Below are 25,000 nucleotides of genomic sequence, written 5' to 3'. Positions count from 1 at the left end.
CACTTGTTTCTCTCTCTCTGTCTCTCTGGAATGTGGCAGTAGATCTCTCCATCACTCTCTCCCAGAACGAGCTGAAATCCATCATGGCCAGTTTTATTTGCTGGAACCAAATAATAAAAATGCAGACATCTTCCATAAGTCTGGGGTTTGCAGAACTTATTTTTTGAGAATCTGAAACATGAATCTAAATATTTGGAAATCTGAGTGTTTGTTTGAGACGGCTGTCTGAGCAACAAGCAGCGAGTGAGCAGCCTTTTCTACAGCCTTTTCTAAAAACTAGTAAATATCTTCCTGAATGTTCTGATGAGGTTCTGTGTTAACAGTTACAGAGTTCAAAATGAAAGTCTTAGCACACGAGGACACGGATACGATCCTGATCCTAAATATTATCAGCATTATTAAAGAAATAGAATTAACAAACAAAGAATATAGTAATCACCAGAACAAGACATGAAGTTTTTCAACATCTCTATTGCTCTATTCAGTAGAAGGTTGTCTATTCACTCCTCAATGAGAGATTGATGACACTTTGGAGGATCTCTGACTGTCCAGCCAAGAACTTCTTACAAACATGCAGCTAACACTCTTCTCCTTCTTCTCCTTTCCCCAACTTTTTCATTCATCGTCTCCTCCTCCTTTCTTCTCTTTCTCCTGCAGTTCCTTCTGCTTGCCCCACCTACTACTCCTTAATCTCTCCTCCTCAGACTTGAGGGATAGGTGTTCAGCTGTCTGATTTTGGGTTTTCAGGATATTTTCCATGGCAAAAATGTTATAAATGCACTACATATACCTTTTTCCTCCTGTCTCTCTCTTTGTCTATCTCTCAGTCTTGATCTCTGACCTAAACAATAATAATCAGGTTGATTGTTGATTGGAAATAATAATGATATCTCATGGTGTCTCCTCTTGTCCTGTACAGATGCTCATGCCGGATTTTGCTTTGACAGTATATTAAATAACCGCTGTGCCAACCAGAATCCCCAGCGCATGACCAAGAATCAGTGCTGTTGTTCACTGGGCCGCTGCTGGGCAAGAAACACTGTCCCAGAGATCTGCCCCCTTCCTGGAACAGGTAACACACCTGCCATACACATTCATACACACACACACACACACACACACACACACACACACACACACACACACACACACACACATATACACACATATACACATACACACACATCCAATTAATTTCAAGTTTATTTGTATTGCACTTTTAACAATGAACATTGTCTCAGAGCAGCTTTACACAGATAATTTGGTGAAAAATAAACAAGATGTTCTTTATAAGTGTAAGTTTGTCCCTGATGAACGAGCCGGTGGAGACTGTGGCAAGGAAAAACTCTGTGAGACACACATACACACATATACACTGTAGTGACTTGCTCACGCGACAGGTGGAACACAAGGAGGGTGAAGAGTTGCTGCTCTTTTGTTATTTTTGTTCTGCGGGTGTCAGTTTCCTGCTGACGTACAGCACTGGGTGTTCTCCATTTAAGTCCTGTGAGAGAACGGCTCACAGTCCCGTTTCCGACGTATCCAAGTGGACAACGAATAGCAAGCCGAGGTCAGGGTTTTGCAGTACTGGCTTGCTCGTCAGTGCTGGTCACCACTCATATTGTCCCTTTTTCGTGAGATCTGAGAGGGGAGATGCTATAGAGGAGAATTTGGGCACAAACCTCATGTAGTAGTTTGCCAAGCCTAAGAAAACACCTACCTGTCTTTTGGACATGGGGTATAAATTTTGTTTTCCTGCGGTTTTAACAGGCCTCTGCTAATACGGTACTCCAGGTGCTGTGCTTTGGTCAGCCCCAGGTGGCATTTCCATGGGTTCGCGGTCAGATCGGCCTGCCTGAGCTCTCCCAGCACCTCGCACAGATGGTATAGATGGTCTGTCCATGTTCTGGAGTGGATCACCACATTGTTAAAGGTAGGCAGCCGTGAAGTGCTGGTGTGGGTGCAGGACTATATCCATGAGCTGCCGGAGGGTGGCTGGCATTCCGTGGAGGCCAAACGGGAGGACCCGGTACTGCCAGTGTCCACTAGCGGTGCTGAATGCTGTCTTAGCCCTGGCCTCCGGGGCCAGTGCTACTTGCAATTTTACCTTTGTCAGATTGGGTAGGGGGTAGCTGTCAAACTCTGAAATCTGGTTGAGCTTGTGTAAGTCGTTACAGAGCTTGAGACTCCCATCCGGCTTCGGCGCCACCACTATGGGGCTGGACCAAGGGCTGGCTGTCTGTTTTATTCCGTCATGCAGCATTTTATCCACCTCCTCCTCGATAGCATGGCGATGGGCCTCCAGGACCCTGTAGGGACTCTGATGGACTACCACCCCTGGTGGTGTCTTTATTTAATGCTGTACAAGGTGGGTCATACCTGGTGTTGCAGGGAAAACGTCCACAAACTGGTCTACCAACTCAGTCAGGTCCTGCCACTGTGTAGATGTTAACTTCTCCCCCATTTTGACTGAAGCACACCCTAGTGGATCTGTGGGGCATATGCAAAGAGCTGACACTGCCAGGTTTGTCTCTATCCACTTTTTCAAGAGGTTAATGTGGTACACTTGCATGGTTTTTGCTGTTGCAGGGGGTAGTTCACTGCGCTGACTTTCTCGAGGACTGGGACCGGGCCCTGCCAGTGGGCTAGGAACTTGCAGGTTGTGCTTGGGACAAGCAGCAGGACTCGAAGTCCCTAGGTTAAGCTGGCCGGTTATATGTTCTTTGTTGCTCGGCCTGCGCCTCTTCCATACGTTCCTTTACAATTTATGTGACACCGATCTCTTGGATGTACTCAGTCAGTGATGGTATGGTGAAGGCTGTTCCTCCCACACTTCCTTGGCTACGTCCAGCAGTCCCCGAGGCCTCCTACCAAACAAGAGCTTAAAGGGTGTGAATTCTGTCAATGCCTGTGCAGTCTCTCTTACAGAAAACAGCACATACAGAAGTAGGAGGTCCCAGTTTCTCCCCTCCTCGTCGATCACCCATCAGAGCATTTGCTTCAGTGTCTGGATGAACCACTCCACAAATTCTTCTGTCTATGAGTGGTATACCGATGCCCTGACATGTTTTACCTGCAACAACCGACAGAAATCAGCCATTAACTTTGATACAAAGGCTATACCATGGTTGGTTGGCAGGTATTTTGGGGTTCCCACTCCGCTAAAGAGAAGCATTAGTTCTAAGCGTTGTTCCTTTTTGTTGCCTTTCCACTTCTGGGTATTGCGAGGTGTAGTCCAACATGACGTCTTCTTTCTTGGGGGCACCAATGGACCACAGGGTTGTCCCTGTCGCTCTGTGTGATAGTATAGGAACCAATTATTTACTGTGGCTCGTCTGGTTCTTCCACCTGCACCACCTGGCTCCAGGAATACTTCAGGTGGTCATCCTGCCTGGTGACACACATTGAACAGGGGATTATTGTTATAGTCAGACTCACCCTCCGCTCCAGTATCCTGTGCTTCACACTCGTGAGCCAACAGCGCCAGATGGGCCTGTTTGCCCCTCTAGCGTGGCAACCTCCGACCTCTTCTATTTCTTCTAGGTGGTGGTTTGTTGGTTAGGGAACTCCGGCCAGTCCCTACCTAAGAGTAGGGGCACAGGTAGGTTAGGATTTAAGTCGCCTTAACGGTAGGCACCTCATGTATGTCTCCATGCACACATGCAACAGGTATGGTTCCTGTCATTTTGGCCCCTCTGCCTATGATAGAGAGTCCTTCTGGGTTAACATTGTTACTGGAGTCCAGCAGTGCCTAAGTGACTTAACCGTCTAGCTTTTTTACACTGAGATTAGGTGTCCGGGGCCTTCAAGTCAAGTCAAGTTTATTTCTATAGCACTTTCAACAGACATTGTCTCAAAGCATTACAGAATTTTAAGAGTTAATGTGAATGATGTGTATTTATCCCTGATGAGCAGCCATGGCGACTGTGTCAAGGAAAAAGTCCCTTAGATGACATGAGGAAGAAACCTTGAGAGGAACCAGACTCAAAAGCGGAACCCATCCTCATTTGGGTCATGTGGTTGCATGCATGGTGCACCCGGACAGCCATGGTTTTCTGATCAGGGGCATTGGCCCCAACCCCAGGTCGGTGTGGATAGGTTTGTCCATCTGAGAGGGCACCCCTGTGCTAGCACTGCTGGTCCTCTGCTCTTGTCAGCCGCTGTTTCACTCCTGTCATGTGTGCGAGTGTATGGAGCATAGCTGGTAGTGTGTTACCTTCCCTTCTAGGCTCAACGTGGAGAGTGCGCACTTCAGTGCTTCAACTACCTCTTTCAGGTTTTTCAGATCTCGCATCCCTACAGCCTTTCGTTCTTCGGGGGGTAGAGCCCTTATAACTTTGTCTATAGCCACTCTCTCCATGATTTCTCTGCCCGTTCTGGTTGGAGCCATCTCTTTGTAATATGTAGCAGATCGTCCATCTGGGTCTTGTGCTTATTATTAGGCTTACATCTCCATTTGTAAGAGTCAGCTGCCGCATTAATCGGTAACAATCCGAAGTGGTCCAGGATTTCTTCTTTCAATATATCATCATTTTCAGCTCTAGTACACGAGTTGGGCATCACCTGTAAGGTAGGGAGCTACGAGCTGTGCCCATCCACAAATTTTGACCAGTCCCCATGTGTTGCGATGCACTCAAACATGTGTAGGAATGGGTCATCCCTTGCCATCATTTTAGCCAGTAAGCGTTGCGCTTCCTGTTCCGGGCTAAGGATGGGGTTGCCGCCATCCTCTTGATTCCTGGAAGCCGTGGAAAAAGATTCTTTTTAGTCCACTGATCGGGGCTGGCTGGAGCTCGGAGGTAAGTTAGGGTAGCGTCACTCCTGGTCTGAGTCAATCAGCTGCCTTTGCTGCTTCCTACAAGAAAAATTGAGAGAAACCATCCATTAGTTGGGAGCAACACATTCTCCAACTTGCCATCCTTTAGGGCTCCTATTATACTCTTCATTTGACTCAAGGAGGGTGAAGAGTTGCCGCTTTTTTCATTCGGCTCCATCCATGCTTTGTTGGGATGATCTGCCCTCGTGCCATGTGCGCCGAAGCTCTCCACAATACGGGTGCTGAAGTGGCGCTGTCCATTCAAAACCCGTCTGGCAGTTGCGTTTGGAGCGCTTGCCTGTTGCTGCATGTGGGATGTGAGGCCAACGTCACAACACATACACACAGATATACACACATACACGTACACATACACGTACACATACACATACACACACATACACATACACACACATACACTGCGGCTACATCTGTAAATATACCTGCTTTTAGTCTTTACAGCTTCAGTTGTTAGTCCATGAGGAATGTAGATGATCCTGATGTCACAGTTACACATTTAGAGATTTATCAGGTGTTTATGCACCTGTACATCCACCTGTATTCAATCATATATTTTTATTCATATACTTTATTCATATAACTATATTTCTTTCATTTCCCCAGAGGAGCACAAGATATTGTGTCAGCAGGTCCAGCCTCTTGGTCCTGGTCCAATTGGCCCGTATGTTCCTGGTGGTCCTGGCACTGGCCCGTTTGTTCCTGGCGGTCCTGGCACTGGCCTGTATGTTCCTAGTGGACCTGGTACAGGCCCCTATGTTCCATATGTTCCATTTGTACATCATCCACAGGTTCCTATTCAACCTCCTGAGCAACCTGGACTAGCTGTTGTGCCACAATTACGTGAGGTTCCAGGTATGTCTCACACCAAGTTGGAGTCAATAACACATATTTATTTTAAAAAACAGATTTTCCTCGAAACTCCAAACCCAGGCTTCTTAAGATCCAGATCGAACCCAAATCCTCAAAACAGATACCTTCAGATTTTCTCAGACTAAGACTAAAGACAAAGAGCAGACTCTTCCAAGAACAGATCTGATCCTCTGAGTGGTTAGACTCAGGTAAAGACCTGACCCACCCATCCCAAGAACTAGAATCAAAAACAGTCCCCAATGTGTCAAACTTTATCAATTCCAATAGATCCAAAATAAAACTAAAAGTCCAACTTTATGTTTGGAAGTCATTTAAATCTGGAACCATTCAAGGCCAAGTTCAAGTCCAGACTATTGAAGAACCAGGTTGAAACTGCCACAAGACCCAAACTTTTTAAATAACAGGCCGAGGACATAAATTGTCAGATTTCTCACAGATTCCTCAAAACCCAAGACCAAGATTAAATTCTAGATTAAGACTAGGAAAAGAACCTTCTTGATGAGTGAACCAATGTCCAGACCAAGACCAACTCATAATATTGCTATATTCTTAAATTCTTACTTTCATTACACTTTTATATATTTCCTTATAAACTGGTACACACACCCACACACCTCTCACTAAACATCTCTCACTGCCAGGCTTGAACATCAGTAACATGTGTGAAATTGTGAGAAACCTGTGTGTGAACGGTCGCTGCATTCCAGTACCTGGGAGTTACCGCTGTGAGTGTAACATGGGCTTCCGTCTTGACAGCCGTGGGGAGTGTATTGGTAGGTCACAGTGTCAAAAACCTTACACACAAACACTCACATATTTACTATGTTCATGTCAGTCACAAGACTATGTGTGTGTGTGTGTGTGTGTGTGTGTGTGTGTGTGTGTGTGTGTTTAAGATGATGACGAGTGTAATCGTAATCCATGTGTACATGGCCAGTGCATAAACATTCCCGGTTCCTACTACTGTCAGTGTCCTGCTGGATTCCAGACCACTGCTACCAGGACTGAGTGTAGAGGTCAGTTACAGCACTGACACTGGAGACTTCTTCCTACAATTACACACAAACACACAGACATACACTGATCAGGCATAACATTGACATTATATCATTTTAGCATTTTAACATTGAGTGTTCAAGTGAATAACACTGAGCATCTCTTAATCTTGGCACCTGTTAGATGTCCTCTACATCTGCCTCTTTCAAACCAACTACCTGCATGTCTTATCTCACCACAGTCCTATAAACTTTCCCTTTCACTCTCACAGATACTCTTCTATCACAAATCACTCCTGCTATCACTCTTCTCCACCCACTCCACCCTACCTGCACTCTTTTCTTCACTTTTCTAACACACTTTCCATTACTTTGCACTGTTGACCCCAGGTACCTGAACTCTTCCACCTTCTCTACCTCTTCTCCCTGCAACCACACCCTTCCACTGCTCTCCCTCTCATTCACACACATGTACACTGTCTTACTCCTACTGACTTTCATTCCCCTTCTCTCCAGTGTGTACCTCCACCTCTCCAGGCTCTTCTCCACCTGCTCCCTACTCTCACCACAAATCACAATATCATCCACAAACATCATAGTCCAGGGAGACTCCTGTCTGACCTTGTTCTCCAACCTGTCCATCACCACTGCAAACAGGAAAGGGCTCAGCGCCGATCCTTGATGCTGTCCAACCTTCACTTTGAATCAGTCTGTCGTTCCTACTGCATACTTCACTGCTGTCACACTGTCCTCATACATGTCCTGCACCACCCTCAAATACTTCTCTGACACACCAGACTTCCTCATACAATACCACAACTCCTCTCTCCACCCTGTCGTACGCTTTCTCTAAATCCACAAACACACAATCAACTCCTTCTGACCTTCTCTATACTTCTCCATCAACATTCTCAAAGCAAATAATGCATCTGTGGTGCTCTTCCTCGGCATGAAACCATACTGTTGCTCACAGATGGTCACCTCTTCTCTCAGCCTGGCTTCCACTACTCTTTCCCATAACTTAATGATCAACTTTATACCCCTGTAGTTACTGCAGGTCTGCACATCTCCCTTAATCTTAAAGATCGGTACCAGCACACTCCTTCTCCATTCCTCAGGCATCTTCTCACCTTCCAGAATCTTGTTAAACAATCTGGTTAAAACTCCACTGCATCTCTCCTAAACATCTCCACACTTCTACCGTATGTCATCTGGTCCTACTGACTTTCCACTGTTCATCCTCTTAATCGCCGCTCTCACTTCCTCCTTACTGATACTATCCACTTTCTGCTTCACATCACCACACCATCCAACCCTCTCTCTCTCTCTCATTTTCCTCGTTCATCAGCTGCTGAAAATATTCCCTCCATCTTCTCGACACACTCTCCTCACTAGTCAACACATTTCCATCTCCATCCTTTATTGCTCTAACTTGCAGCACATCCTTCCCAGCTCGATTCCTCTGCCTGGACAATCGCTACAAATCCTTTTCTCCTTCTTACTGTCCAACTTCTCCTACAGCTCCTCATATGCCTTTTCTTTGGCTTTCGCCACATCCCTCTTCACCTGCTGCTGCATCTCCTTGTTCTCCTGCCTACTTTTCTCATCACTCTGTCGATCTCAATTCTGTTTCTCCAACCTCTTTCTCCTTCTGCTCTCCTGCACTTCCTCATTCCACCACCACATCTCTTTGTCTTTATTTCTAATTCCAGATGTCACCAGATGTGCACCTTCCTCCACTCTTATACATCACCCTATGATCCTCCTTCTTAAAATACGTGTTGACCACTGCCATTTCCATCCTTTTAGCAAAATCTACCACCATCCAATCTTTCATTCTTAGGTTCACCTTCTACCACTTTATCTAACTCACTCCAGAATATTTCCTTCTCCTCCATCTTACAACCCACTTGTGGAGCATAAACACTGATGAAATGTTTATCACCCCTTGATTTACATTTACATTTGTGGCATTTAGCAGTTAGACATACAAAAGTGAGTCTCTAGTAATTAATAAATTTACACTGGTACACTAGACTACAAACTTAAGATGAATCAGACTACAACTCTTTATTTTTACAAAGCAAACTTGGTAAGTGCTAATTTAAGTGTTTTAGGAAGAGGAAGGTCTTCAACCGGGCTTGAGAACAGCAATTAGATTGCACTGACTTGTGCAACACTAATGGCCGGATTAATCTGTGTAATTTAGAAAATTAATAAATAAGTCTTGATTTATTTAGATAGCAACTGGACTGTAAAAAAAAATTGTGACAACACTAATTTTAACACACACACACACACACACACACACATGCTTGTGTTCTCAGATCTGGATGAATGTGTAGCTAACGGACGAATCTGCAATAACGGACGCTGTGTAAATACGGAGGGGAGCTTTCATTGTGTGTGTAACGCCGGCTTTGAACTCACCCCTGATGGGAAGAACTGCCACGGTATGAAACACACACACACATACACACACACACACACACACACACACACACACACACACACACACACACACACACACACACACACACACATGACAGAAGGCAGAAAGTTTGGATGTTGTGAATGAATTCTGGTCTTCTGGTCTGCTGATGCTCCAGGTTGTGTACAGGAAGCTTGGTTGTAAGTGGTTTTATTAAAATAATGGAATTGAAATGAAGATGTGTGGAGCAGGAAGCAGGCAGGAGAGCAGCATGAACCCAACTCAGACCTGCTGAAGTTTCACCCAGAAACATCTTTGAGTAGAACAGAGCAGAGTGAGGAAACTATCACAGAGGACATTGGTTTACAGTGTCTCAGAAACACCCAATCTCAGGGAGTCAGTGTTGTGCGAAACAGGAAGTTATTACCATATAAGGCAAGAGGAAGAATGTGGAAGCCGAATAAGGTTAAAAAGTCTGTACAAGTATATAGTGTGTGTGGAACACTAACCCAACCCTCCCCATTTATCCGGGCTTGGGACCGGCACTAAGAGTGGCTGGGGTTGGTTCCCTGACCGGGGACAAACCCGGGGCGCAGCGGTGAGAGCGCCGCATCCTAACCACTAGACCACCAGGGAGCCTAGAGAACTAATGGGGAAAGAAGAAGTAAATAGTGAAATAAGAATGGAATCATGAATTGAGTGCAGAACACTCTGAGTCTTGTGTGTGTGTGTTTTGTGTTTAGATCTGGACGAGTGTAAAATCAGGAACATCTGTTTGAACGGGATGTGCATCAATGATGATGGAAGCTTCAAGTGTATCTGTAAAGTTGGGTTCCTGTTGGATGGCACAGGACGCTACTGCATCGGTAAGAATCACACACACACACACACACACACACACACACACACACACACACACACACACACACACACACACACACACACACACACACACACACACACACACACACCACATCCCAGTGTCAATTACCTCACACACACACACACACCACATCCCAGTGTCACACACACACACACACACACACACACACACACACACACACACACACACACACACACCACATACCAGTGTCACACACACACACACACACACACACACACACACACACACACATACAGACCTACCTCTTCCTGAAATACCTAAATTAGCACTTTCCAAGTTTGTAGAATTCGAGTTATATTTATATTAAGTGTGTAATCTTGCGTATCAGTGTAGATTTATTCATTACTAGAGATTTAAAACACTTTTGTACGTCGATCTGGATAAGGGCGTCTGCTAAATGCCGTAAATGTAAATGTAAATCACAGTGTCAATAATTAACCCTAGTTCTTAGAGTGAAAAAGACACTGCATCGCAACGCTTTGGATACGCTTCTGCATTGTCTAAGCTTTAAATCGAATGTGTAATCTGTCCAGTAGAAGGCATCACCATCGAGGGGTTGACGTCACAACCAGGAAGCTATTAAAAGCACATGCAGTGTGGCAAGGGGAGACAGCGTCTCATTCCCTCATGGAACTAGTGTTACATATGTAACCTAGAGACATTCCCTTTCAGGAAATTGAGCTGCGTTGCACCGCTTTGGAAATAAGAGTCCAATACCGCCAGACTAACCAGTCCCTGACTAGTGTGTATGGGCACAACTAGGTCAAAAGACAGAGGAGCCAGCAGTGGCACAGAGGTTGAGGTTATAAAACCTGACAAATGTCAGTGGGGTGGACCAGCCCACATAATCACAATTGTCTTGGAGGGACACTCCAGAGCACCAAGACTTAGAGGCCAACACACTCCAGGTTGAGATGACCAAGGGCACCTTGAAAATGTAACCCATTCTAGGGTGCAAGAAGGCGCTGGCCATGCCTGGAGTGAACTCCAGAAAAGAGGGGGCCACTAAGAGGGCCTGAAGAATAACTACTCTCCTCAGAGAGCAGATAACCAGTAGAAACACAGTCTCCACAGATGCCTCCATGAAGCCTCGGCCAGGACTCTAAGGAGGGCTCAGATAGACCCTCCAATACAACGGCCAGGGCCCACCCAGGCACTCTAGCTCACACCGGAGGCCTCAGCCTTAGGGTGCCACAGAGAAAAGGCATCAAAAGTGCCATAAGCCCAAGCAGTCTCTGGAACTGCTTGACAGAAAGGATGGACGCAATGCCGGCAGGGGAAAGCTGTGCACGCATAGTGGTTGAATCCCAAATGACACAGAGATAAGTGGTTCTCTGTAAGGGAGAAAGCACACTCTTCTTGGCATTCAGCCGAAATCCCAGTTCCTGCATGTGAGCGAGAATGACATCACGATGCCGGACCGCTAACTGCTCTGATTGAGCTAATATCAGCCAATCGGTACACCTAGGCTCTAGTGGCCTTGAAAGAGGCGGCAAGTTCTTCTGGTCCACTATGATGCCGGGCGGAAACCAAGGGGGGAGCTCGCTAGAGCTGGCCGTGCCCTGTAACACATTTTGTGGCTGGGCAGGCACCGTATGATGCTGTGCAACACACCCCCTGGCCAATTCGCCAGAACATCCCATGTCAGGACCGTTTCATCGAAGTCCTTTTATTAAAGATGACAGTCCTCAGATCTGTCACCCCCCCAGGCCTTCGACCCAGAGCGCTGCGCCGGATCCCTGACCGGGGGAGTGCATGTTGTGACACTACGTTTCTGCACCTCTCGATGGGACAAGTCCATCTCAAAACCCTCTGTGAGGTCCATTTGCGAACCCCATGAGCTGGTGTGCAGCTCTGCCTCAGTGAGAGCAGGACCAGTGCTTGCAGTTGGCTTCCTTATGAACCAACTTAGCATGCTCTGCTCCCAAATGTCCTACATGCGCTGTCCCCCTAATAAACTCATTTCAAATCCTGTCCATTGTCGTCACTCCCAACGAAAACTTTTAGCTCTGCCACCTCCAGCTCCACCTCCTGTCTTTTACTCAATGCCACTGTCTCTAAACCATACAACATCTCAGGTCTCACCACAGTCCTATAAACTTTCCCTTTCACTCTCACAGATACTCTTCTATCACAAATCACTCCTGCTATCACTCTTCTCCACCCACTCCACCCTGCCTGCACTCTTTTCTTCACTTCTCTAACACACTCCCCATTACTTTACACTGTTGACCCCAGGTACCTGAACTCCTCCACCTTCTCTTCTCCCTGCAACCGCACATCTCCACTGCCCTCCCTCTCATTCACACACATGTACTCTGTCTTACTCCTACTGACTTTCATTCCCTTCTCTCCAGCATGTACCTCCACCTCTCCAGGCTCTTCTCCACCTGCTCTCTACTCTCACCCACTAATCACAATATCATCTACAAACATCATCAGACTCTTTCCACTCTTCATCCTCATAATCGCTGCTCTCACTTCCTTCTTACTAATCCTATCCACTTCCTGCTTTACTAATGCCACATAATCCAACCTTCTCTCTCTCTCATTTTCCTCATTCATCAGCTGCTGAAAATACTCCTCCATCTTCTCAACACACTCTCCTCACTAGTCAACACATTTCCATCTCCATCCTTTATTGCTCTAACTTGCAACACATCCTTCCCAGCTCGGTTCCTCTGCCTGTCCAATCGCTACAAATCCTTTTCTTCTTCCTTAGTGTCCAACTTCTCCTACAGCTCCTCATATGCCTTTTCCTTGGCTTTCTCCACATCCCTCTTTATCTGCTGCCACATCTCCTTGTTCTCCTGCCTACTTTTCTCATCACTCTGTCTATCCCACTTCTGTTTCTTCAACCTCTTTCTCCTTCTGCTCTCCTTCACTTCCTCATTCCACCACCATGTCTCTTTGTCTTCCTTTCTATTTCCAGATGTTACACCAAGAACTTTTCTAGCTGTCTCTCTTATCACTTGTGCAGTAGTTGCCCAATCATCCAGCATCTCTTCACCACCACCGAGCTCCTGTCTGACCTTTTCCATGAATCTCACACTACAGTCTTCCTTCTTCAGTTTCCACCATCTTATTCTTCTTTCAGTCCTCACTCTCCTTCTCTTCTTCTTCACCTCCAAAACCATCCTACAGACCACCATCCGATGCTGTCTAGCTACACTCTCCCCTGCCAACACCTTACAGTCTCCAATCTCCTTCAGGTTGCATCTCCTACATAGAACATAATCCACCTGTGTGCACCTTCCTCCACTCTTATACGTCACCCAATGATCCTCCTTCTTCTTAAAATACGTGTTCACCACTGCCATTTCCATCCTTTTAGCAAAATCTACCGCCATCTGCCCTTCCACATTCCTCTCCTTAAGACCATACCTACCATCACCTCCTCATCACCTCTGTTCCCTTCACGTACATGCCCATTAAAGTCTGCCCCAATCACCAATCTTTCTTTCCTAGGTTCACCTTTTACCACTTCATCTCACTCACTCCAGAATTTTTCCTTCTCCTCCATCTCACAACCCACCTGTTGTCCCTTCAACTTCCAGCTTCACGTTCATCACCCTATCAGAAACTCTCTTCACCTCCACTACACTCTTACTGTACTCTTCTTTCAGAATCCCCCCTACACCATTTCTCTTTCCATCCACACCATGATAGAACAGTTTAAACACCTCCAATGTTCCTGCTCTTACTCCCTTTCCACTTGGTCTCCTGAACACACAACATATCTACCTTTCTCCTCTCCATCATATCAGCTCCTCTCTCCCTTTACCAGTCATAGTACCAACATTTAAAATACCAACCTGAACCTCCACTCTCCTCCACTTCTCCTTTCCCTGCTGTCTCTGCAGACGTCTTCCTCCTCTCCCTCTCCTCCTTCAGCCAACAGTAGCCCAATTTCCACCGGTACCTGTTGGTTAATAATACCTGTGGTGGTCATTGGTAACCCGGGCCTCGACCGATCTGTTATGAATTTATCTTTCGTGATCCGCATATTTGATTTGCCGCATGTTTTACGCTGGATGTCCTTCATGACACAAACCTCCACATTTATCGAAGCTTGAGACCGACACTAAGAGTGCACTGGCTTGTGCAAACCTAATGGCTGGGTTCAGTCACTTGACTTTACTAACACACTTGTGGGTAAATGAATCTCCACAAAATCTAGTGGAACATCTTCCAGAAGAGTGGAGCTCATTATAACTGCACGAGCACAAACCAATCTTATGGTTAGGTGTTCACAAACCTTTGGCCACTCCATGTATAATATCAGTGTGTTAGTGTTCAGGCTCAGGAGCAGATGGAAATGACTGAAGCCTTTCTGAAAAATAAAGAACAAAAGTTCTGAAGGAGTTTTGATGAAGGAGAAGCACACAGCGAACCTCCTCCTCACTGTCACATACAATTATAATTAGTTTAATGAGTCTGTACTCACACACCACACATTTGTGTACCCTAGTGCTGAACTTGGCATTCTCTCTGTTTAACAAAACTTACCTACACACACACACACACACACACACACACACACACACACACACACACACACACAGGCCAGTGAGTTCAGACATAACACTCACTTGTTGTTTGGATTGAAGTGATTATGTGAGTGTGAGTGAGAGAGCAATAATCCTAATTAACCTTTAATGAATATAATAAAGGCAGATTATATTTATAATAAGTATTTGATATAAGCACATAATAATATAATGATAATTGCATCATCATGTAATCCTGTATAATGCTGTAATATAATAAGGAACTCAGAGCAGGTTGTGATTTCAGCTCTGTACTGAAATCTGTTCAACTGATTTAACATTTCAATAAACACACACAACTTACACACCTAATAAACACAAACACGTTATGCACACCTTCTACACACAAACACCTTGTACATACATTATACACACAAACACCTTATACATACATTATACACACAAACAACTTATACACACCTTACACACACCTTATACACACACACACACACACACACACACACACACCTTATACACACAAACACCTTATACATACATTATACACATAACTTATACACAAACACCTCATACATACATTATACACAAACAACTTGTACACACAAACAACTTATACACACAAACACAAACAACTTATACACACAAACAACTTATACATACATTATACACACCTTACACACACACACATTATACACACTTACACACACCTTATGCACAACACACACACACACACACACACACACACACACATACACACACACACACACACACACACACACACACACACACACACAGGCCAGTGAGTTCAGACATAACACTCACTTGTTGTTTGGATTGAAGTGATTATGTGAGTGTGAGTGAGAGAGCAATAATCTAATTAACCTTTAATGAATATAATAAAGGCAGATTATATTTATAATAAGTATTTGATATAAGCACATAATAATATAATGATAATTGCATCATCATGTAATCCTGTATAATGCTGTAGGAACTCAGAGCAGGTTGTGATTTCAGCTCTGTACTGAAATCTGTTCAACTGATTTAACATTTCAATAAACACACACAACTTACACACCTAATAAACACAAACACGTTATGCACACCTTCTACACACAAACACCTTGTACATACATTATACACACAAACACCTTATACATACATTATACACACAAACAACTTATACACACCTTACACACACCTTATACACACAAACACAAACAACTTATACACACACACACACACCTTATACACACAAACACCTTATACATACATTATACACATAACTTATACACAAACACCTCATACATACATTATACACAAACAACTTGTACACACAAACAACTTATACACACAAACACAACAACTTATACACACAAACAACTTATACATACATTATACACACAAACAACTTATACACAACTTACACACACCTTATGCACACACACACACACACACACACACACACACACACACACCTTATACACACATTATACACACCTTACACACACACACACACACACTTTAAGTCAAGTCAAGTTTATTTCTATTGTGCTTTTCACAACACACTTTGTCTCAAAGCAGCTTTACAGAATTTAACAGTGAAGGTAAGTGATGTGTGTTTATCCCTGATGAGCAGCATGGAGACTGTGGAGAATGAAAAGCTCCCTTAGATGTTATGAGGAAGAAACCTTGAGAGGAACCAGACTCAAAAGCAGAACCTCATCCTCATCTGGGTGACATCAAGAGTGTGATTATAGTCTTTAAACACTACAGAACACTGGAGAGTGAGAACTAACATGAGCACTGGAGTGTGTGATTATGACTGATGATCTTTCTACAGACTTTTACAGTCATTTGTGTTTATAAAACTAGGAGCTACTGAGCAACTCATAAAATAGCTCAACATCTGAGATCATCACAGATCCAACACCAGCTTCTCCATGCCAGAGCCTTTAAACACTCAAAGAGGTCCAGTGTTCAAACTCTACATGAAGTGGGATCCAATTGGCACTGGTACGTCTCTAGATGGTTCAGGATGTTTGCGAGTTCGGCATCTACTTCTTGAAAGGTCCATAATCTTCATGAGGTGGGAGGTGACTGGAGCTGGAGCAACCTCAGGAAGCCTCGGGATGGGGAGAGAAAGAGAAGCAGTGGAGAGGAATTAGCGTAGCTGCTGTTCATGATATTAACAGCACAAGTTGATAATGTGATGTGATCAGATGTTCTGGAGCACAAGGTTATGATGTGATGTGTGTTATGTGTAGAACTCACTAAAAACATATATCTTTAATCTGCACTTAAACTGGGAGAGTGTGTCTGAAACCTGAACACTGTCAGGAAGACTATTCCAGAGTTTAGGAGCTAAATGTGAGAATGATCTACCACCTTTAGTGGACTTTGCTATTCTAAGAACTACTAGAAGTCCAGAGTTTTGAGATCTCAGGGAGCGTGACAGATTGTACATAGATATATATGTCTCCATAGATACATGGAGATAAACCATTTAGTGTTTTGTAGGTTAGTAGCAGACTTTAAACACACCTTACACACACCTTAAGGTGTTTCTGAGTGTGTATAAGGTTGGTATAAGGGTGAGGCACAAAACAACGTATACATACATTATACAAAAAGGTGTGTGGGTGTGTATAAGGTGTTTGTGGTTGTGGATAATGTGTGTGTGGCTGTGTATAAGGTGTGTATAAGGTGTTTCTGCATGTGTGTATAAAGTTGGTATAAATGTGTGGGTGGGGGTAAGTTGTGTGTAGATGTGTATAAGGTGTGGGTGTATAAGGTGTTTGTGGTTGTGTATGAGGTGTGTGTGGTGTATAAGGTGTGTATAAGGTGTTTGTGTGTGTGTATAAGGTTGGTATAAAGGTGTTGGTGGGGTGTGTTGTGTGTAGATGTGTATTAGGTGTGTGTGGTGTGTAGAAGGTGTTTGTGGTTGTGTATTGGTGTGTATAAGGTGTGCACAGGCGTGAATAAGGTGTATATAAGGTGTGTATAAGCTGTGTTTACGGGATGTTTGAGTGTGTATAAGGTTGGTATAAATGTGTGGGTGGTGTGTATAAGGTATAAGGTGTGTGTGTGTGTGTGTGTGTGTGTGTGTGTGTGTGTGTGTATGTGTGTGTGGGTGTGTGGTGTGTATAAGGTGTGTATAAGGTGTTTGTGTGTGTATAAGGTTGGTATAAATGTGTGGGTGGTGTGTATAAGGTGTGTGTGTGTGTGTGTGTGTGTGTGGTGTGTGTGTGTGTGTGTATAAGGTGTGTGGTGTGTATAAGGTGTGTGGTGTGTATAAGGTGTTTGTGTGTGTGTATATGTGTGTGTATAAGGTGTGTATAAGTGTGTGTGGGTGTGTGGGTGTATAAGGTGTGTATAAGGTGTGCACAGGCGTGAATAAGGTGTATATGTGTGTGTATATAAGGTGTTTCAGTGTGTATAAGGTTGGTATAAAGGTGTGTGTGTGTGTGTAGATGTATAAGGTGTGTGGGTGTATAAGGTGTGTGTTGGTGTATAAGGTGTGTGTATAAGGTGTGTATAAGGTGTTTCTGAGTGTATAAGGTTGGTATAAATGTGTGGGTGGTGTGTATAAGGTGTGTGTGTGTGTGTGTGTGTGTGTGGTGTGTGTGTGTGTGTGTATAAGGTGTGTGGTGTGTATAAGGTGTGTGGTGTGTATAAGGTGTTTAAGGTGTGTATATGTGTGTATAAGGTGTGGGTGGGGTAAGTTGTGTGTAGATGTGTATAAGGTGTGTATACGTAGATGTGTATAACACACAACTAAGGTGTTTGTGTGTGTGTGTATGTGTATAAGGTGTTTCTGCGTGTGTGTATAAGGTTGGTATAAAGGTGTTGGTAGGGGTAAGTTGTGTGTAGATGTGTATAAGGTATAAGGTGTGTGTGGTGTGTATAAGGTGTTTGTGGTTATGGATAATGTGTGTGTATAAGTGTGTATATGTATATAAGGTGTTTCTACGTGTGTGTATAAGTGTGTGTATAAGGTGTGGGTGGGGTAAGTCATGTGTAGATGTGTATAAGGTGTGGGTGTGTATAAGGTGTGTTGTGTATAAGGTGTGTGTGTATAAGGTGTGTGTATAAGGTGTTTCTAGTGTGTATAAGGTTAGTATAAATGTGTGGGTGGGGTAAGTTGTGTGTAGATGTGTATAAGGTGTGTGGTGTATAAGGTGTTTGTGGTTGTGATAATGTGTGTGTGTGTATAAGGTATTTGTGGTTGTGTATAAGGTGTGTAAGTGTGTATAAGTGTGTATAAGGTGTGTGTATAAGGTGTGTATAAAATTATGTGTATAAGGTGTATAAGGTGTATAAGGTGTGTGTATATAAGTGTGTATATGTGTGGTGTGTATAAGGTGTAATATAAGGTGTGTAGGTGTGTATATGTATAAGGTGTGTCTGTGTATATAAGGTGTGTATAATTATATATAAGTGTGTGTGGTGTGTAAATGTGTATATAAGTGTGTATAAGGTGTGTATAAAATTATGTATAAAATTATTATATAAAATTATATAAGGTGTGTATAAGGTGTATATGGTGTGTATATGTATAAAATTATTATAAAGTGTGTGTGTGTATAATGTATAAGGTGTATAAGGTGTGTATGTATAAAATTATGTATAAAATTATATATAAGTGTATATAAGGTGTGGTGTGTATAAAATTATGTATAAAATTATGTATAAAATTATATATAAAATTATATATAAGTGTGTGTATAAGGTGTGTATAAAATTATATATAAAATTATTATTATATAAAATTATTATGTATATAAAATTATGTGTATAAGGTGTATATAAAATTATGTATAAAATTATGTGTATAAGGTGTATAAAATTATATATAAGTGTATATAAAATTATGTATAAAATTATTATTATAAAATTATGTGTATAAAATTATTAATATAAAATTATTATATAAAATTATTAATATATAAAATTATGTATAAAATTATTATAAAATTATTATATAAGGTGTGTATAAAATTATTATAAAATTATTATATAAGGTGTGTGTGTATATAAAATTATATAAGGTGTGTGGTGTGTATAAAATTATTATATAAGGTGTGTTGTGTGTATAAGGTGTGTATAAGGTGTATATGTGTGTATAAAATTATGTATAAGGTGTGTGTGTGTGTGTGTGTATAAGTGTGTGTGGTGTGTATAAAATTATTATATAAGGTGTGTATTGGTGTGTATAAGTGTGTATAAGTGTGTGTATGTATAAGGTGTATATGTGTATAATGTGTGTATATGTGTATAAAATTATATATAAGTGTATAAGGTGTATATAAAATTATGTATAAGGTGTATATAAGGTGTATATAATGTGTATAAGGTGTGTATGGTGTGTATATGGTGTATATAATGTGTGTGTATATAAAATTATTATATAATGTGTGTGTATATAAAATTATGTATAAAATTATATATAAGGTGTGTATAATGTGTATAAGGTGTGTGTTGGTGTGTATAGTGTGTATAAAATTATTATATAATTGTGTGTTAATTATTATATATAAATGTGTATAAGGTGTGTATAAGTGTATAAATGTATATAAAATTATGTATAAAATTATGTGTGTGTATAATTATTATTATATAAGTGTGTGTTATGTATAAGTGTATATAAAATTATGTATAAGTGTATATAAGGTGTATAATGTATATATAAAATTATATATATAAAATTATATAAAATTATTATATAATGTGTATAAAATTATATATAAAATTATATATATATAAAATTATATTATTATATAATTATATATAATTATATATAAAATTATGTATAAGGTGTATATAAAATTATAATTATATATATAAAATTATATATAAAATTATATATATAATTATATATAAAATTATATTATTATATATAAAATTATTATATATATATATAAAATTATTATATAAAATTATTATATAATTATATATAATGTATAAAATTATATTATATAAAATTATGTATAAAATTATATATATAAAATTATTATATAAAATTATATATAATGTGTATAAAATTATATATAATGTGTATAAAATTATATATAAAATTATATATAATTATTATAATTATATATAAAATTAATATTATGTATATAATTATTATAAAATTATATATAAGTGTATAAGGTGTGTATAGTGTATATATAAGGTGTGTATAAAATTATATATTATGTATAAAATTATGTGTATAAAATTATTATATATGTATAAAATTATATAATGTGTATAATATAAGGTGTGTATAAGGTATATATAAGGTGTGTATTGGTGTGTATAAGTGTGTGTGTGTATAAAATTATATATAATGTGTATAATTATATATAAAATTATATATAATGTGTATAATGTATATATAAAATTATGTATAATTATGTATATATAAGTGTATATGTGTATAATGTGTATAAAATTATATGTTAATTATTATATAATTATATTATTATATAAAATTATATATATATATATAAAATTATATATATTATATATATAATTATATATAAAATTATATAAAATTATTATTATAAAATTAATATTATAAAATTAATATATAAGTGTGTATAAAATTATATATAAAATTATGTATATATATATGTATAAAATTATATATAAAATTATATATATAATTATATATAAAATTATATATAAAATTATATATAAAATTATATATATAAAATTGTGTATATATATAAAATTATATATAAAATTATATATATAAAATTATTATATATAATGTGTTATATATATAAAATTATGTATAAAATTATATATAAAATTATGTATAATGTGTATAAAATTATATATAAAATTATATATATAAGTGTGTTAGTGTGTATAATGTGTGTTAGTGTATATAAAATTATATATAAAATTATATATAAAATTATATATATAAAATTATATATAAAATTAATATAAAATTATGTATATATAAAATTATATATAAAATTATATATAAAATTATAATATATAAAATTATATATAAAATTATATATAAAATTATATATAAGTGTGTGTTAATTATATATAAAATTATATATAAAATTATGTATAAAATTATATATTAATTATATATAATGTATATAATTATATAAAATTATGTATATAATGTGTATTGTGTATAAGGTGTGTATAAAATTATTATATATATATGTATATATAAAATTATGTGTTATGTATAATTATGTATAAAATTATTATATAAAATTATATATTATATATATATATATATATATATATATAAAATTATTATGTATAATGTGTGTTGGTGTATAATGTGTATATGTGTATTATATAAAATTATATAAAATTATGTGTTATGTATAATGTGTGTATATGTGTATAAAATTATTATTATATAAAATTATTATATAAAATTATATATTATATATATAAAATTATATATAATGTATATAAAATTATGTATAAAATTATATATAAGGTGTGTATAAAATTATTATAAAATTATTATATATAAGTGTGTGTTATATATATAAAATTATTATATATGTATATAATTATATAAAATTATATATATTATATAAAATTAATATATAATTATGTATATATAAAATTATGTATAAGTGTGTATAAAATTAATATAAAATTATGTTAGTGTATATAATTATATTATATAAAATTAATAATATTATATAATGTATATAATTATTATATTATTATATAAAATTATAATATTATATAATGTATATAATTATATATAAAATTATTATAAAATTATATATATAAAATTAATATATAAGTGTGTATAGTGTGTATAAGGTGTATAAAATTATTATATAAGGTGTGTATAAAATTATTATATAAAATTATTATGTATAAAATTATATAATTGTGTATAAGGTGTATATGTGTGTATATGTATAAAATTATTATATATGTATATATAAAATTATATAATTGTGTATAAAATTATATAAAATTATATATAATTATGTATAAGTGTGTATAAAATTATTAATATTATATAATTATATATAAAATTATTATGTATAAAATTATTATAAAATTATTATATATAAAATTATTATATGTATAAAATTATGTATATATAAAATTATGTGTATTATATATAAATGTGTGTTATATATATAAAATTATAATATTATTATATAAAATTATTATATATATATATATATAAAATTATTATATAAAATTATGTGTTAATTATATAAAATTATGTATAATTATTATATAAAATTAATATATAAAATTATATAAAATTAATATATAATTATTATATAAAATTATGTTAGTGTATATAAAATTAATATATAAAATTATGTGTTAATTATTATATAATGTGTATAAAATGTGTATAAAATTATTAATATAAAATTATATATAATGTATATAAAATTATTATATAATGTGTATAAAATTATTATATAAGTGTATAAGGTGTGTGTTATGTGTATAAGATGTGTATAAGGTGTGTATAAGGTGTGTGTTGGTGTGTATAAGGTGTGTATAAGGTGTGTATAGGTGTGTATATGTGTGTTGGTGTGTATAAGGTGTATAAGGTGTATATGTGTGTTGGTGTGTATAAGGTGTGTATAAGGTGTGTTGGTGTGTATAAGGTGTGTGTTGGTGTGTATGAGGTGTGTGTTGGTGTGTATAAGGTGTGTATAAGGTGTGTATAAGGTGTGTATAAGGTGTGTATAAGGTGTGTATAAGGTGTGTATAAGGTGTGTGTTGGTGTGTATAAGGTGTGTATAAGGTGTGTATAAGGTGTGTGTTGGTGTGTATAAGGTGTGTATAAGGTGTGTATAAGGTGTGTGTGGGTGTGTATAAGGTGTGTATAAGGTGTGTGTTGGTGTGTATAAGGTGTGTATAAGGTGTGTATAAGGTGTATTGTGTATAAGGTGTGTGTGTGTATAAGGTGTATAAGGTGTGTATGGTGTGTATAAGTGTGTGTTAATTATTATATAATTATGTATAATGTGTATATGTATAAGGTGTATGGTGTGTGTGTGTGTGTGTGTGTGTGTGTGTGTGTGTGTGTGTGTGTGTGTGTGTGTGTGTGTGTGTGTTTGGGTGTGTAATTTAGATGTTGATGAGTGTGAGACTCCTGGAATGTGTTTAAATGGACGATGTGTGAACACTGACGGCTCCTTCAGGTGTGAGTGTATGCCAGGACTCGCTGTAGGCCTCGATGGACGCACATGTGTGGGTGAGAGCTAACACACACACACACACACACACACACACACACACACACACACATACACTATTTAGAAGTATTAGGAATGAGATGTTTGTTATCTGCTCTCTATCACACACACACACACACACACACACACACACACACTCACACACTTTCTCCTTCTTTTACAGACACACACATGCGCAGTACGTGTTATGGAGGTTATAAGCGAGGTCAGTGTGTGCATCCGTTCTTCGGTGCTCTGACAAAATCTGAGTGTTGCTGTGCGAGTACAAATTACGCTTTTGGGGAACCGTGTCAACCCTGTCCACCTCTGACTTCAGGTAACACACACACACATCACACATATATAATTATTTATTAATTATATAACAATTAATATAATATTATTTGTGTTGCGCTTTTAATAATGAACATTGTCTCAGAGCAGCTTTACACAGATAATGTGGTGATAAAATCGAAGATGTTCTTTATAAGTGTAAGTTTGTCCCTGATGAACAAGTCGGTGGTGACTGTGGTGAAGAAAAAACTCCCTGAGATGCAGAAGGAAGAAACCTTGAGAGGAACCAGACTCAAGAGGGAACCTCATCCTCATCTGGGTTCCACCGAATGTCCATTTATTACAGATAAACGATGTTGAGGTGCAGTGATGGAGATCAGAGCAAACTGTAGTCCTGAGTCAGTGTAGCAGACTGTTGATATTAACTACAGTCCAAATCCATCCTCAAAACTCCTGTTCTTACCCTGGAATTCCATGGAACCACCCAAGGTGTTGATGAGAAACATCTCCAGCTGCACAGAGTCGGCTCAAATCAAAGAGAACATCATCCAGAGGCAGACCAGGATGAAGTGGGCAGATCTGCAGAGAGGAGCAGGAACAGTGATCACTGAAACCTCAGGAGCATGTTTAAATCTAAGTAGGCATGGAGGATCATACTGGTACAGAAGTTCACTCAGATACTGCGGCGTGAGAGCGTTAAGTGCTTTATACCTCAGTAGTAGTATTTTATAATCAGTGTGAGATGTAATTGGGAGCAGTGTAGATGATTAAAACAGGGCTGATGTGATCATATTTTCTAGATCTAGTGAGGACTCTTGCTGCTGCATTCTGAACTAACTGAAGCTTATTTCTGCACTTACTCCAACACCCAGACAGTAAAGCGTTACAGTAGTCTAATCTAGAAGTAACAAAAGCATCAACTAGTTTTACTGCATCCTGTAACATCATCATATTTCTAATTTTA

At 38.6% G+C, this 25,000-nt stretch overlaps 1 protein-coding gene across 1 annotated transcript in view; it reads left to right on the top strand.

The window, feature by feature from the left end:
* Positions 1-25,000, top strand: part of fbn1 (fibrillin 1) — a 116,574-nt gene that overhangs the window by 46,823 nt on the left and 44,751 nt on the right. Inside the window, exons 10-17 of the mRNA XM_046864307.1 lie at positions 920-1,072; positions 5,441-5,689; positions 6,349-6,480; positions 6,604-6,723; positions 9,030-9,155; positions 9,877-9,999; positions 23,640-23,762; positions 23,927-24,079. Coding sequence (XP_046720263.1) covers positions 920-1,072; positions 5,441-5,689; positions 6,349-6,480; positions 6,604-6,723; positions 9,030-9,155; positions 9,877-9,999; positions 23,640-23,762; positions 23,927-24,079 — 1,179 coding nt within the window. The remainder of the gene's footprint in view (positions 1-919; positions 1,073-5,440; positions 5,690-6,348; positions 6,481-6,603; positions 6,724-9,029; positions 9,156-9,876; positions 10,000-23,639; positions 23,763-23,926; positions 24,080-25,000) is intronic.

The sequence above is a fragment of the Silurus meridionalis genome, chromosome 13, assembly GCF_014805685.1.
Source record: "Silurus meridionalis isolate SWU-2019-XX chromosome 13, ASM1480568v1, whole genome shotgun sequence".
NCBI lineage: Eukaryota > Metazoa > Chordata > Actinopteri > Siluriformes > Siluridae > Silurus > Silurus meridionalis.
The sequence above is the reverse complement of the archived record's forward strand: the minus strand, read 5'-3'. Positions and strand labels throughout refer to the sequence as shown.